The 14,292-nt window shown below is 41.8% G+C and overlaps 1 protein-coding gene across 1 annotated transcript in view; it reads left to right on the top strand.

Moving 5' to 3' along the window:
- The first annotated feature begins 4,272 nt into the window (after window positions 1-4,272).
- The window catches only part of dpep1 (dipeptidase 1), a 10,535-nt gene continuing 515 nt past the window's right edge, over window positions 4,273-14,292 (top strand). Inside the window, exons 1-9 of the mRNA XM_079998191.1 lie at window positions 4,273-4,433; window positions 5,703-5,829; window positions 6,474-6,606; window positions 6,940-7,090; window positions 7,812-7,881; window positions 8,823-8,999; window positions 11,827-11,911; window positions 12,023-12,098; window positions 12,867-13,002. Of these exons, the coding sequence (XP_079854317.1) occupies window positions 4,300-4,433; window positions 5,703-5,829; window positions 6,474-6,606; window positions 6,940-7,090; window positions 7,812-7,881; window positions 8,823-8,999; window positions 11,827-11,911; window positions 12,023-12,098; window positions 12,867-13,002 (1,089 nt within the window). The 5' untranslated portion in view covers window positions 4,273-4,299. The remainder of the gene's footprint in view (window positions 4,434-5,702; window positions 5,830-6,473; window positions 6,607-6,939; window positions 7,091-7,811; window positions 7,882-8,822; window positions 9,000-11,826; window positions 11,912-12,022; window positions 12,099-12,866; window positions 13,003-14,292) is intronic.

The following is a 14,292-nucleotide window of genomic DNA, read 5'->3' as shown; positions in this document are numbered from 1 at the left end:
TTGCATGGATATTTAACTGCATTTCATTTCCCCTTATTTACGTCTTTTACAACTTAATAAACCCCAATTTAGACGAAAACTCACTTCACACATCAACACATCATCTCCATCTCCACACAATCTGCTCTTGTCAGTGCAGCCTACCTGCACAAAACACAACCGCTTCAGACCACATAACAGCTCGTATTGTAAGTAAATACTCACCCTTGAAGCGTTCAAGTGGTATCTTCTGAAGTGGGGCGGCAGTGCCGGATGAGGCCCAACAGATCCGATTCGTGACGCCACTTTGTAGTTTCTGGATGAATTTGATGTGTTGATGAATGAAGGATTTTATTACACAAAACAGCATCAAACCAGACTTGCCTAGGACGTCCAGGAGAGAACAAAGCCGGAAGTATTCTATGCCAAGCGACGCTCGGCACTCGCTTTAAAAGCTGTACAGAGATAACATACCACATCTGGTTCCAACCCAAAGGTGTCCGCTCAGCCTCTGTCTTGCCATAAATCTAAACATTTCCTCCTCTGGCCAAGCTGGAGGAATCAACACAATTACTCTCCCATAGGGCCTCTGAATAGACCCGTTGTTATTTTCGTTCTCCGTATGACATGGAAGCAATAAATCTACAGTAACATACGTTAATATTATCATCATACTATATCTCAGCTTTGGGAGCTCAGTGACCCATTCACCTCAAACCTTCCAAAGACCTCACCACTAACCAACCATGTGGTGATCTTCTGACTCAAAAATTCCACCAAAAATCACTCATATCCAAGATATATAACAACATGTCTTTTGGCTTTTGGAAGTCATTCCGTTGCAAAAGCAAGATCTGCTTGGGAACGGGAACTGTGGGTAGACTTCACAAATCAGTGGTGGGATGAAGCAGTGAACGGAATACACTCAAGTACGCCTTTTGCAAGGCTAGAACTTATACAATTCAAGGCATTACATAGAGTTAATTTTTCAAAATCCTGACTATCTGAAATATATTCAAGTATTGCAGACCAATGTGACAGATGCCCCCTCTTGTGACCTGAGTCATATGTTCTTCTTTTGTCCCAATCTACACAAATTTTGGAGTGATTATTTTACAGTCTTAACAAAATTTCTCGGTATTGATATCAGCTTCTCTATAGCGATATTTGGGCTCCCAGTTGGTTCCCCCCAGATCGCTTCTAAACAATCTGATATATTAGCCTTTACCTCCCTTGTAGCAAGACACTGCATTTTACTTCTATGGAAGTCTGCTAAAGCTCCATCTATATCTCATTGGCTTAAAGATGTTAGATCCTATCTTAAGCTGGAAAAGAAAAGAATCTCAGAGAAAGGCAATACTGCAAATTTTTTGCTAAGTGCTAAGTTTCATAGATTACTTTAACTCTTTGCAAACCTTGCCCCCTGACTAATCCCCCTTCCCATCTGTTCCCCTCCCTTCTATTTTTTGGTATGTATACATTCATTTATTTTTATTATTGTTAATGTTACCAATTCTTCACTCTACTTTTTTATATTTTATTATATTTTTCTCTCTGACACTCACTGTTTTACCTGTAATTAGCTTTTTGTATCTTTTAAATACTGCATATACTTAATTCAGCTGCATCCTGTAGTAGTTATTTGACCTTCTATACAGAGACAATATTCCACTGCTTTTGTTGTTGGGGCCATCTTTCAAGCCCTTGGGGATATTCTTGTGATATCATAAAGAAAACAAAAGATGGTAAATATTGAAAATTGTATACCTCTGTTGTGCAAATTTTTTTGGAACCCTAATAAAAAACTTTGAAAAAATTTAAAAAAAAAAATTAAAAAGAGGGCTACATTGCTTGTGTCTAACATAAGCAGCCTCATGATGATGAACAAGAATGGGCCCCCACTCGTCATCGTCGAGCCACAATGTATTTATTGAAAGGGTATCTTTGGGTGGGTGTAACAGGGTGTGTGTGTGTGTGTGTGTGTGTGTGTGTGTGTGTGTGTGTGTGTGTGTGTGTGTGTGTGTGTGTGTGTGTGTGTGTGTGTGTGTGACTTTCCAGTGGTTTGCTGGGTGGTGGCACATTTTGAATTTTGCACCTTGTACTTTGTAGTGGTTGAGCACAGTTTTAGTCAGTGTTGATTTCACACAGGTGTGCATGTCGATACCTATATACCAAGCCCCTCCCCAAATGCCAACATGCTGCAATGTAGTTGTCTTAAATTGAAAATTGCCTCCTTGTGTGCAGGTATGCTGGTACTCTTCAGATTATCGCCAAAACTCCAATGTCTGTCTGTGCAAGCCTCTCTGGTGGTGGTGCTTAAATGTAAATGCTGCAATGTAGAAATTGTCTCCTTGTGAACAGGCCAAGGTGCGCTGGTGCCACTGTTAAAGCTGCACAAAGAAGCAGAGGACTCCATGTTGATTAGCGACTGTCAGCAGTAATACCCACTGTCTGGACAAAGGTACAGCGGCTTTGAACCTGGAGACCAGCAGCAGTGACAGTTGCGGGCAACTGTTGTGAGGAGTCTTTTGCCCTTTCCCACTGGCTCCCCCAAAAGAATGTCCTGTTCCTGCCATTCAATTTTATCCTTCCATTGTTAAACAATATTTATTGTAATTCAAGTGCCTTGCGGTCCTTCTCCCGATTACTATACTGGTTGGTCAGAAAGATTCTGTTACCCGTCCTCGCTCAAAGTTGTCTCAGAGTATTGCAATTCTGAGAAAAACTAAGCACTGATTTGACTATAAATGTCTCTATATTCTGTAATATTCACTTATTTTACCGTACCTGAATTGATGCATGGATATGTGGCGTAACACATATTATCGCACCCACACATTAATTAAAGAATACTATAGAATCTGGTATTAGGATAGTAAAAAATGTAGGATTTTATGAAGACGTGCTATTGAAAATTATGTACAGAGCAAGAAATAACTCATACTCAAACTTTATAATACACCTTCTCTTTTGGTATTTGCCGGGTTTGTTGCCTTGATGTGGTACAGAAACTTTAGTGTATCTGTTACCCAGAGAGTTGAGCAGGTGGGAGCACATGCCCTGGTAGTCCAACCATATTAGACAGGTCAAAGAGACGAGGCCACACTAAAAGGCAAACAGTCCTGTGAAGCCAACTACCTCACCCTGTAAAAGTAACACGAGTTACAGAAACATTGACAAAGGAAAAATCAAAATGGACCAATTCTGGAAGACGAACACTCCCGAGGGAAGCCTTAGGAAACCCATACTGCCGACCCCCCATCTATCAACCAGAGCACCCATGGAAATCGGCACTTGAAATGAAAGGAACGGGTGTGATGCTGGCAAAATGGCTAAAATACCAACAAAGATGAAAAACGATAACCTTACAGTGCTTGGGTTGTGTGAGAGCAGCTGGATAGGATCACTGAAACTACAAATTGTGCAATGTATCAATATTTAATGTGTAAGTGAATCTTTGGTTTAGTTTTCACCCTTTTACTTTTGGTAATATTTATATTTGGATCAGTTTGTTTATTGGATTTGTTTTGAGTCCCATGACAGTTGAGCCCTTGAGTCCAATGTATGTTATTGCTGGAATGAGTCATCTATAAATACAAGTTTGAGTAATAAAAGGCTGAAGGCGGTGCCAATCGTTCTCTGTCAGCTCTAAAGGAGAAGGCCGGGGTTGCAACGATGGGTTCGTTCCATTAACCAGAAGAGGAGGATGCAAGGAGATTTTCACAATGTGTATTTCACAATGGCTGTATGGACTCCCTGACTCCCTGTCAACCCAATCTGGGTCTGTTTCCTCAGAGCCAACCCCTGCCTCTTTCCACTTTCCAAAGTTCCCCTTCTCTCTTGGTGTTATTGAGATGTTTTTGCTTCTGGTTTTTCCACAACAGAGAAACTTTTCCACTTATTGTCATTGACGGGCATTGCTAATGATTGTGATATCCAGTCAGTAGAACTACTACTGACAAATGTTGCTTCGGATAGAAATGCAAATGCTGGAGCTGAAGTGAAACTGCAGATGCATATCGTACACTTATGTGTTGGAGATCATCAGACCGAAGTCCACAAAGTCAACAGTTCACTCAACACATTAATCCATGCAGCTCTGGTATCATAGTGTCGTGTGTTGATTAACAGCCATAGTGGTGAAGTAGCTTATGAACAGCTGTATTTATGACAACCAAAGCTATAACATGATGTGGAGCCAAGTTAAAGGAGGTTTGACTGGGAGCGACAGGGGACTGGAGCTATAAGGGAGGGGCGACGAAGAATTCAAGGGATAAAAATCCAGCTAAACTAAGAAGTGTTCCTTTGTCTGTGTGAGAAATGCATCTCGGGGTTTTTGTGCGTCTATGCGGGCTGTCGTGGGTCATGACCTGTGTCGCGGCACGAATGCTTCCCAACGACACACACATCACCAGAGCTTTGCAGCTCATGTCGCAGACTCCACTGATCGATGGGTGAGTAAAGTCTATCGTAATTTCCAGGGACTCAAGTAGAAGTACTGTTGCAAAATACTAATAATATTATATAATTAAGTAATAATATAATTACAAGTAAAAGTACCAATAAAATCATTGACCATCAATCAATGTATGATGAGTGAAATGCACTGTACTTTAAAATGACTCTTGGTATATTAATTTTCAAACACCTTTAAGCCTCATCTGCATTAATAGCACCAGATGTATATACATATTTAGGGGGGCTAGGCCTGCACTAGGGACCAAATAGCGCTTGTATCCCATGAGTTTTGTGCGCGAGATTCCGCTGAAAACCTTAAATATTACTTTCTTGTTCCAAAGAAGTGAGGATTTTTCTATCCTCTTCTATAGGTTATTTATGATAACATAAATCCAAATTAGGAATTTGAGGACCCACCACACTGGTGGACAAGCATGTAGAAAAGAAAAATAGATTATTAAGCAATTAATTATATAATTAGCCCACAGACATTTATGGTTTAACTTCCACAATAAACCTTTTAAAAGTTACACTGAAGCTGTCTGCAAGGACCATTTAGAGCCAAGTTTCATGATGAAGGATATTTTTTTTAGTTCAACTGTATAGTAATTGAACACTGATAAAATGTACACATTATTTATACATTTTCAGAATTAACAGTTAGGGCCCATTCTGTACAAACTAGAGAGGAAAAACTTATGAAATCACTCTCAAAAACATTGTGAAATGGAAGTACTTGAGCACTTCTAGACTATGAATAAAGGGGATACCATGGCATTTTTCCAAAAAAAAAAAAGATTGTTAGTTACATAACAATATTACGCTAGAAACTGGCAAAACAACCTAACACATGTTACAGCATTCCCTGGCCAAAGCCCTCTAGAACAGGGAGTGATAAGGTGATTTATTTGACATGCAAAGACACGCCTAATGTCCCAAAACCCTAAGAAAAACTCCCTGTAGGAGAGACTCCCTGACAAAGAGTTTTTCTGAGAACTTTGTGCAACTGTACTTGGTTGAAAACGATAAAATAATTTTTTAACTAATTCTTTATATACTATATATGCATTTTCCCATGATATCACCTTTTCCTTGTAGCAATAAAGCAATTATAATAAGATACACAACATTTCATGAAGAAAATTCTTATCTGCACAGCAGTATTTCCATCACATTGTTACACCAGTTGCATTCATGAAGACTTTGTAAAGAAAAAGAAGAATGTTCATCTCCTGTCCATTCTCTCTCTCTCTCTCGCTCTCCAGCCATAATGATCTGCCATGGCAGCTCAGGAAGCTATTCAACAACCAGCTCAACAAAGTGGACCTGCACACACTGAACAGCACGCACACAAACATCCCCAAAATTAAAGAGGGAAAGTTGGCAGCACAGGTATCCTCAAGTTCTCGAATTCCGTTTCATTGGAATTTTATTGGTTAATCACTCTTTTTCATGTTTAGGTTTCAGATCAGATGGTAGCCAAGGCACCAGAGCCTCAGAATTAGGCTGTGTTTGTACTGGTCTTGGTACTTTAAGGAGATTTAAGGGAGAGTTGAGAGATCCTTCGTATCCTCCATCTTCCCAAAAACTGCAGAGACCTTCAGAGACCTTCAGAGACCTCTGAAGGTCTCTGAAGGTCTCTGCAGGTAATACTGTTCTGAAAATTGATCGCCGCTGGTTGGGGGTATATGCTGAACTTGATGGTAGATCCAGACTTCACCTATTGGTCTATGTCATCCTTTGCCATGAATTCTCGGAATTCTCAAAATCATCGTCAGAATGCTGTTCTCTCAGTGTAGGAGAGGTACTTGGAGGCTCCTCCCTCCATCTCAGCCAACTTAGTTCCTGCGCATTGCATCACCTCCTTTCTCACCCCAGCAGTTCCTCCTGTTTTGGTGGAGTTTAAAACCCCTGGCGGTATTGCAGACCCTTCTGCAAACATATGTTTTGCTTGTTGTTGGTTTGTTATTTTTTTTTGCCATAAGCCCTCCTTTCCTTCCATAACTCCTTCCCTTCTTTCCTCTTTTCTCCTGTAGTTCTGGTCAGCCTATGTTCCATGTAATAGTCAGCACAAAGACGCAGTAAGACAGACACTAGAACAGATTGACGTGATCCACAGGATGTGTCAAAAATACCCAGAAACCTTCATGTTTGCGAGCAGCAGCCACGGTGAGTTTCATAAGTGTATTCTACTTTGATATTGATATTGTCAATCAAAATCAAGCGAATAATTGATGTTTTGAAATAGAAACTCTTGACTTGCTAATTGCAGTCTCTCTCCCCTGTGTTGGCAAAGCCTTTTCCATCAACAAGCTCTACTTATGTCAAGAAGAATCATAGCCGGACTAGCTTTATGGACACCTTTGAGGAAAGGTGTCCATAAAGGTTTCTTTTGATCAGGCTTTGTGAGACAGTGCATTAGTAGAAAAGTATACACATAGACACACACTCACATATACAGTATAACTGATATAACCTAATTTGTCTTTTTGCATCCAATAGACATCTTGGAAGCTTTCCACCAGAACAAGACAGCCAGTCTCATCGGCGTGGAAGGGGGTCATTCTCTGGACAGTTCTCTTGGGACCCTACGCACCATGTACCATCTGGGGGTGCGCTATCTGACACTCACACACTCCTGCAACACACCATGGTAGGAGGTAATAAACTTAAAGCCACTGCACACCTTCTATTATTTCTCATTTATGCAACGCCTTGCTGAATTCGGTAATACTTGTCAAACTAGATTGTTGAACTAGAAATCTGGTAATTGTAGTTACAAGTTGGCATCTTTTACCAGCTATGTGCAGACTTTCTTTGTATATGTGTGCTGTGTACTGTGTATATGCTTGTATTGTGTGCATATCTGTGGCTTCAAAATTGCAATTTCCTCACAGGGAAAATGAAGTAGCATGTAATGTTATCTAATCTTATCTTCCACATCAGTTATTACAGTCTCAGTTGTCACCCAAACAGTTGTTCATTCCCCTCACAGTATATATACTTGATACCTTCGAGAGAGATAAAGCAAGCTTATCTGTGTAGTGTCTAGTATGTAGTAGTGTCCGGTATCTGAAGATTTGTGGGTGGACTGATCATATTCAGAAAAAAAGTTGATGTGGAGTTTTAGGGGGATTCCTACAAGTCATGTGAGTCATTCTAGGCGACAGTTGGAAGAGTAGCTTCCAGCAGGCTATACTGGAGTAATCATAATTATTGTTTCCTGTTGTACATCTCTATTCAATTGATCATTACTATTGGAATAACAGAAGGAGGAAAGGAAGAACAACATGTTAATGTTTGTGGATCAATGTCGATTATACAATGTACATACAGTACATACTTAGAGATGCTGATAAAGTCTCTCCCCACAGGGCTGATAACTGGCGTGTCGATACCGATTTAGAACCCTCCCAACACAACGGTCTCTCTCCTTTTGGCAAGGTCAGTGAGTAATCAGGCTTATAATTAGTTCCACATGCAATACAGCTTTGTACAGACTTGTGCTTACTTATTCCAAAATTTAATTAGAAACCAAATACGCATGACCTCATTCCTTATAAATAATTTTGGAGTAGCAGGGTCCTGCTAACATTTTTTTAAAGACGTGTGGCAGTATCGCCACCACATGCCAGCCAAGTGACGTTTTCAGGCCCCTGAGGCACAGAGACACAGACGACGGGGTGTTAACACCAGTTTATTGTAGCGAGAAGGCAAGGTGGCATTAGCCAGGAGCAGATGGAACATGTCATGACGGGGATCCTCTCCTGAGTGTGTGTGTGGATGGGGTTTTTAAACCTGCCCTTCATTAGCCCAACCAACGAGCATCAGGTGTGGCTGCTCAAGCCATCCCATCCAAAAAGCACCTCCTTGAATGCCAGACTAGGTGCCACTGGTTCTAGGTAATATAGGTTCGCACTTGCTGCATTAAAACCATAACCAACCAAGTTTTGTTCCAAATAATTGCATTGCAACACTCGTCGCATACAAAGAGTTTGCATTCAGACCACTGTAATTCCCTTACAGTTCATTACATTCTTCAGACCTTTGACCTGTCTTGAAAGTTGACAAGTCAACAAAAAGTTGACAAAGCTCACAAAAACTAAATTCCGTCTTAAATGTCAATTACAATCCTTTCGAACTGACCAGCTGTCTGTGATATTGCCATTAAGAGGTAAATGGAACTCCCATGTGCAAGTTTCCAATGAACTAGATGAAATAACCTTTTGGACTGTGTTGAATGTCAGTGATATCAGGACAAATGACGGAACATAACAAATTAAAAACATGATCGAAAATACACAATGAAATCAAGCTTTTTCTCCTTCTTTTTCATGGAATCTCGAAACTACCAATTGAAATAACACTTCGGGCCGCTCTGACAGCAACTGATCAGGGAGATGAACCGTCTGGGGATGCTGATCGACCTGGCCCACACACCCGTGGCGGTGATGAACCAGGTGCTGGAAATGTCCCAGGCCCCCGTCATCTTCAGCCACTCCTCCGCCTATGGCGTCTGTCCGCACAAGAGGAACGTGCCCGACGACATCCTGCGGAAAGTGGTGAGTATGCGTGTATGTGAAATGGAGAATAAGAAGAAAAGGGAGTGTTGAACAAAAGGTGGGGGAACTTGTGTTTTTGAGGGAAATCGAAGGCGGTTGTACCTGCTCAGTGACATCCGATTGTGAGGTTTTGCCTTTTTTTTTTTTACCTGTGCTGTCAGCATGCTGGGGCATACAACACAGAGTATGCTATTGCATCTGAGACAGAGTTAGTCTGCAACCGGAGTTCAACTTCTCAACCTGCAATGCAACTCTTTATTAATTCTGAAATCATCAAAAACTGCTGCAATACCTCTGTCCTGTGGAAGACCTGTAGGATGACAAAAGAACAGTTTTTTGTTATACACAGCCGCCACCAATCCCTCTCTTTGGAGAACTATTTTACCATGTTTAGGTCTATAAACAACTAATCACTACTCCAAGAGGGGGAGAATCACCACGGGTGAGACAATTAAACATAGAACCAAATAACATATGTCGTTTCTTGATGAATTTGATGTGTTGATGAAGAAGGAGTGACCGCTGATGCTGACTTGAGTAAAATAATAGATTTATTACAAAAGAATAGCATCAGACCAGACTTGCCATGGACGGTCTGGGAGAGAACTGAGCCGGAAGGATTCTCTGTCGAATGCCACTCGCGCGGGTCTTTTATACTGGCCCAAAGACAACATTTACCATTTGGTTCCCCTACATAGGTCACAGGTCACATTTCACTTCCCTTCTCACCAGGACCCCTGGTGATGTGCTCTCTCTCTCGGGACCCCTGGCACCGTCTCTTAGAAATTATCTTATAGATGGGGCTGTTTGGGACGCCACACATTCTAAGACACCTCATATTTACACAGAAAAACATAAACATCAGACAACATGTATTGAAAAAACAGAGTTAATAAGGTCCAGGTAAACTGGAACAGCAACAGCGTGGCCTCTTCCTGTCATAGTTATGGCAGTAAATGAGGAGCAAAGGCACACAGCCAGCCCCCGTACTCAAACCCACACCCACAACAGGAAGCTGTCCCACACGGCACCCAGCAGCACACTCCACAGCCCTGCCAGGACGCAGCACACCTTAAGCCACTGGACTCCAGCCCAGCCTGCAGAGGGCCCACCCGGCCGCCCCTCAGCCAACTTTGGACGACTCAAGTATTAAATTATGGAGTTACTGTATGTCAGTGATAAAAGTTGCCCATATTTCATTAAATGAATATACCTTGTTTTTATAAACAATGTATTCTTTTAATATTTGTAAACTTTGGGATGTGAGGAGATCAACTGTTTTTCCAATTGAGTAATTCTAATTTCTTGGCAATTGTTAAGGTGATCAAAATGGGTTGGTGGTGTTTAAGTGGTGGGTCGACTGAAGAGAGGTCACCAAGAAGACATATAGATGGGGAGACTGAAATGCTGCGACCCAGAAGGGTTGATAGCTTCTTGGTGATGTTGGTCCAGAATGCTAGGATAGGTGGGCAGAACCAGAAGGCATGAAAGTAGTCATCTCTGGTATTAATGGAACAGTGAGAGCAAACGTCTTAATCCACAACACCCATTTTGAACAATGTGTTCCGTGTTATGAGCTCTGTGCAGAATCTTATATTGGATGAGTTGCATTTTGGAATTGTGGGTCATGGAAAAGGTGTTGTTGCAAATAAGCTTCCACAGGTTAATATCGGTGGAAACCGATATCCCATCCCATGTCTCTTTCCCATTCCATGGTAGGTAAAGATAAAGTATCATCTGTTTTTAATAAGGGTTTGTATATTCTGGAAAAGGGATATTTTATTACCTATATGAATAAGATGTTCAATTATCGCCGTGGTTGTAAGATGTTGTTCATCAATTTCATTTTAACTTTTAGAGACTGCTGCAGTTGAAGGAATTGAAGGAAGCCATGGCCATCAAAATTATACCATTGTGTTAAGGTTTGGAAGGATATAAGTGAATTGTTTTCAAAAGATGTGTCTCAGATGAATAATTCCTTGTCTTTTTCAACACCTCAAGATTATTATTCTGTTTTTCGCCAGAAAATCCAGGTTGTGCCAGATTGGGGCGAATTAGTTTGGTGATAGAGTTTGACCACTAAGTTTTCTCAGTGGAAAACTCGGTGGTGAGCATCTCCCCCAGGCTGGTAGTGTCATTGCAATGAATGGGTTTTTCAAACAATTAAGTTTCCTTATTGATTCAGTAAGGATTGGGAGATCAGATAATGATAACTCCTGACATTCAGTTTGTTCAATGTCTCGCAATCCATGGCCCTGTTGGTTGGCTCTGGTTGTAACCATTTCATTATAATTGAAGATGGTTCGCTAGATAGTAGTTTCTGAAGTTTGGGGCTGCTAGGCCTACACAGTCTTTATTTTTCTCTAGTGTTGCTAGTTTAATTCTCAGTTTCTTGTATTTCCAATATAATGTATTGATTATTCCTCATTCGCGGAACTGGCTTTCTTGTGAACCCATTCAAGGTTATCTTTCACGGTCCGAGTTCCACTCCAAACTAAGGTTCAGTAGAACCACGAAGGCCTGAAAAGGAATTGGGGCCAGGAAATGTTTTCACAGAGCCTAATATACGACGGATGCGCCTGCCTTTAGCGTGGCTAAATTGGTTGACTGGGACATGCCAAGCTTTCTACTTGAGCTCTACATGCCAAGCTTCTACAAGAGCTTCTCTGTTGAGAACATGGTACTGGGGAAACGGCCAACGTAGTACATGTGGTACACAAAAGCCAGCCTTTTCGAAGCATGCAGCAAACCGTGAAAATAAATAAATAAAAGCATTTCCTTCAATGCCAAGGTGAGGGAATTGACCTTTTCTTGTCGATGTCCCTAGAGAGACAAGGGAGGAATTGTCATGGTGAACTTCTACAACGACTACGTGACCGACAGCCCCAGCGCAAACATCTTCAACGTCGCTGGTATTCCTAACTTTTGTGTTTAAATGTCTTCAGTCATTATTTACTTAACCAGAGCCAGGTCTGCTGCCTTTCTCCTACCGTTTATTGGTGTTGTTCATGTTTTCACTCCAGATCACTTTGACCACATAAAGAACGTGGCTGGGGCCAACATAATCGGCTTTGGCGGAGACTACGACGGAGTGGAAAAGTGAGTATTAATCTATCCCTATCTAATCATGACGTTAACCCGAAAAGGTTGACCTACTTTTCACGGTGTGATGGTTAATTGGCCCCCATATGGCAAACAAGGGCGTTCCAAAAATAACGGCGCATTTCATCCACATTTCGCCGTTTACAACCTTGAAATGCTACTTTTTCTTACTTTAGGGTAAATGTCTGTATTTGTTGTATCATTATTGATGATAATGCTAAATGTTAACATGGAAATCTTGCTACCTAGAGGTCATGAAACAAAATATTTTGGACATGCTGAAATAGATTTCCTCCATTTCAACTACAACAGCCCGTGACATGACATGTGGGATGGTAGCTCAGGAGGTAGAGCTGGTGGTCTAGTGATCTAAAGGTTGCTGGTTGGATCCCAGGCTCCTCCTGCTAGCATGCTGTAGTGTCCTTGAGCAAGACACTTAACCCCTAATTGCTCCTGATGGCTGCGTCCGTCGGTGTTTGAATAATTGTAAGTCGCTTTGGATAAAAGCGTCTGCTAAATGTAATGACATGCAGTCACTGTCCATTTTCCTTCAATGCGGGAACAGACCATTTGACTGTATAAAACCATGGACATCAACATGTAACTAATAGACACATTTTGAGACGTGTTTCTTCTAGATGCCGAAAAGGTTTCAGTAGAATTAACTTAGAAGTCTGTTAGGAATCTGTCTCAAGTCCTTATAAGTTGTAAGGACTTCGGGCTTGACCTTAAACACACCATCTAATAATATCTGTGACCTTGCAGTGTACCAGAGGGCTTGGAGGATGTGTCCAAGTATCCTGACTTGGTGGCGTTGCTGCTGAAGAGAGGTTGGTCAGATGAGGAGGTGAAAAGCGCACTGGGGGAAAACCTGCTTCGTGTCTTCAGAGCGGTGGAGCAGGTGAGCGGAGGTCATATGACGAGCTGCTCATTCCATTTTTTGGGCAGCAATGGTATATGTAAGGTAATAACGTTCGGGCCGGCTTGGCGTTCTAGCCAAATAACACCCCAACAGAGTGATGTATCACAGGTATTGCATCCCTCTGAAGAGTTATTTTTGAGATGAGAAGAAGAATAATTTTTATTCGTCTCGCAGGTGTGAATGCACTTAAAACACACACACACACACACACACACACACACACACACACACACACACACACACACACACACACACACACACACACACACACACACACACACACAGGGAGTGCTGGCTGGAAAAATTCAGCCATGCATTTATCCCATCCCAGCCGTCCTTCCTCCAGGGAGCAGCCAGGATCAGTGGGCAGCCCTCACGTCGTTGGTGCCTGTTGACCAATCCCAGGTTTAGAACCATGTCGTGGTCAGGGTCAAGACAGGAAAGTGTTCTGCATGTTTTTAATTTAGGTCCTTTTTTTTTAATTTATTGGAGGAGACCCATGTGAGCACAGGGAGAACATGCAAACTCCACTCAGAAAGGCCCCTAATCGGGATATAACCCGCCTGAGCATGGTGCCAATAGCGCCCCAGGTTGGAATTGAACCCAGGACCTTCTTGTGGGCACCACCCAGCCCATGTAATGACTGACTGGGTGCACATTATCCTGCTTTTGACACAACTACTTACTAAATGAATGAATATATTGAGTCGGAATATAAACTTTTTAAAAGATTTTATAAAGGAGTATGCCTAGAAAATTATTTCCAACGGCTGTGTGGGAATCCTTCAAATTCCACTTAAAGAAATAAATAACGGACAAGACTACTCAGACTCAGTTCCAGCCAGAATCACAGCTCATCAGAACAAGCTTCACTCTGAAGGTGACGGCTATTCGTATCTATGAAAGGTTCAACTTTTGAGATTCGGTTCTTGACAAATCCCTCAGTAGAAATAAATAAATAAATAAAGTCAATCGATTACTCCAACTCTTGGCTCGTTTGATTCAGTGGGTGTAACGCACGGTGTGAGACATTCAGAATGTGATGGGTGACATTATTATAGGGTGGAATAAAGGGGTTGAATCTTTTCCACCATCAGTTTGGTAGAGAGTCTGACATTCAACACGCCTAACAGCCCAGTATAGGTACTCCTCACCTGACGACCTACCTGTTTAACGACCGTTCGGACTTACGACCAGTAGTCCGTCCGCCATGCGCGCTGCATCTCAGTGTCAAGCATCTCGTCGCGCATCACCTCTCTCAGTCTCGTT

The sequence above is a fragment of the Zeus faber genome, assembly GCF_960531495.2.
Source record: "Zeus faber genome assembly, chromosome: 3".
Taxonomy (NCBI): domain Eukaryota; kingdom Metazoa; phylum Chordata; class Actinopteri; order Zeiformes; family Zeidae; genus Zeus; species Zeus faber.
Note: the sequence above shows the minus strand (reverse complement) of the source record. Positions and strands in the feature narration are given on the sequence as shown.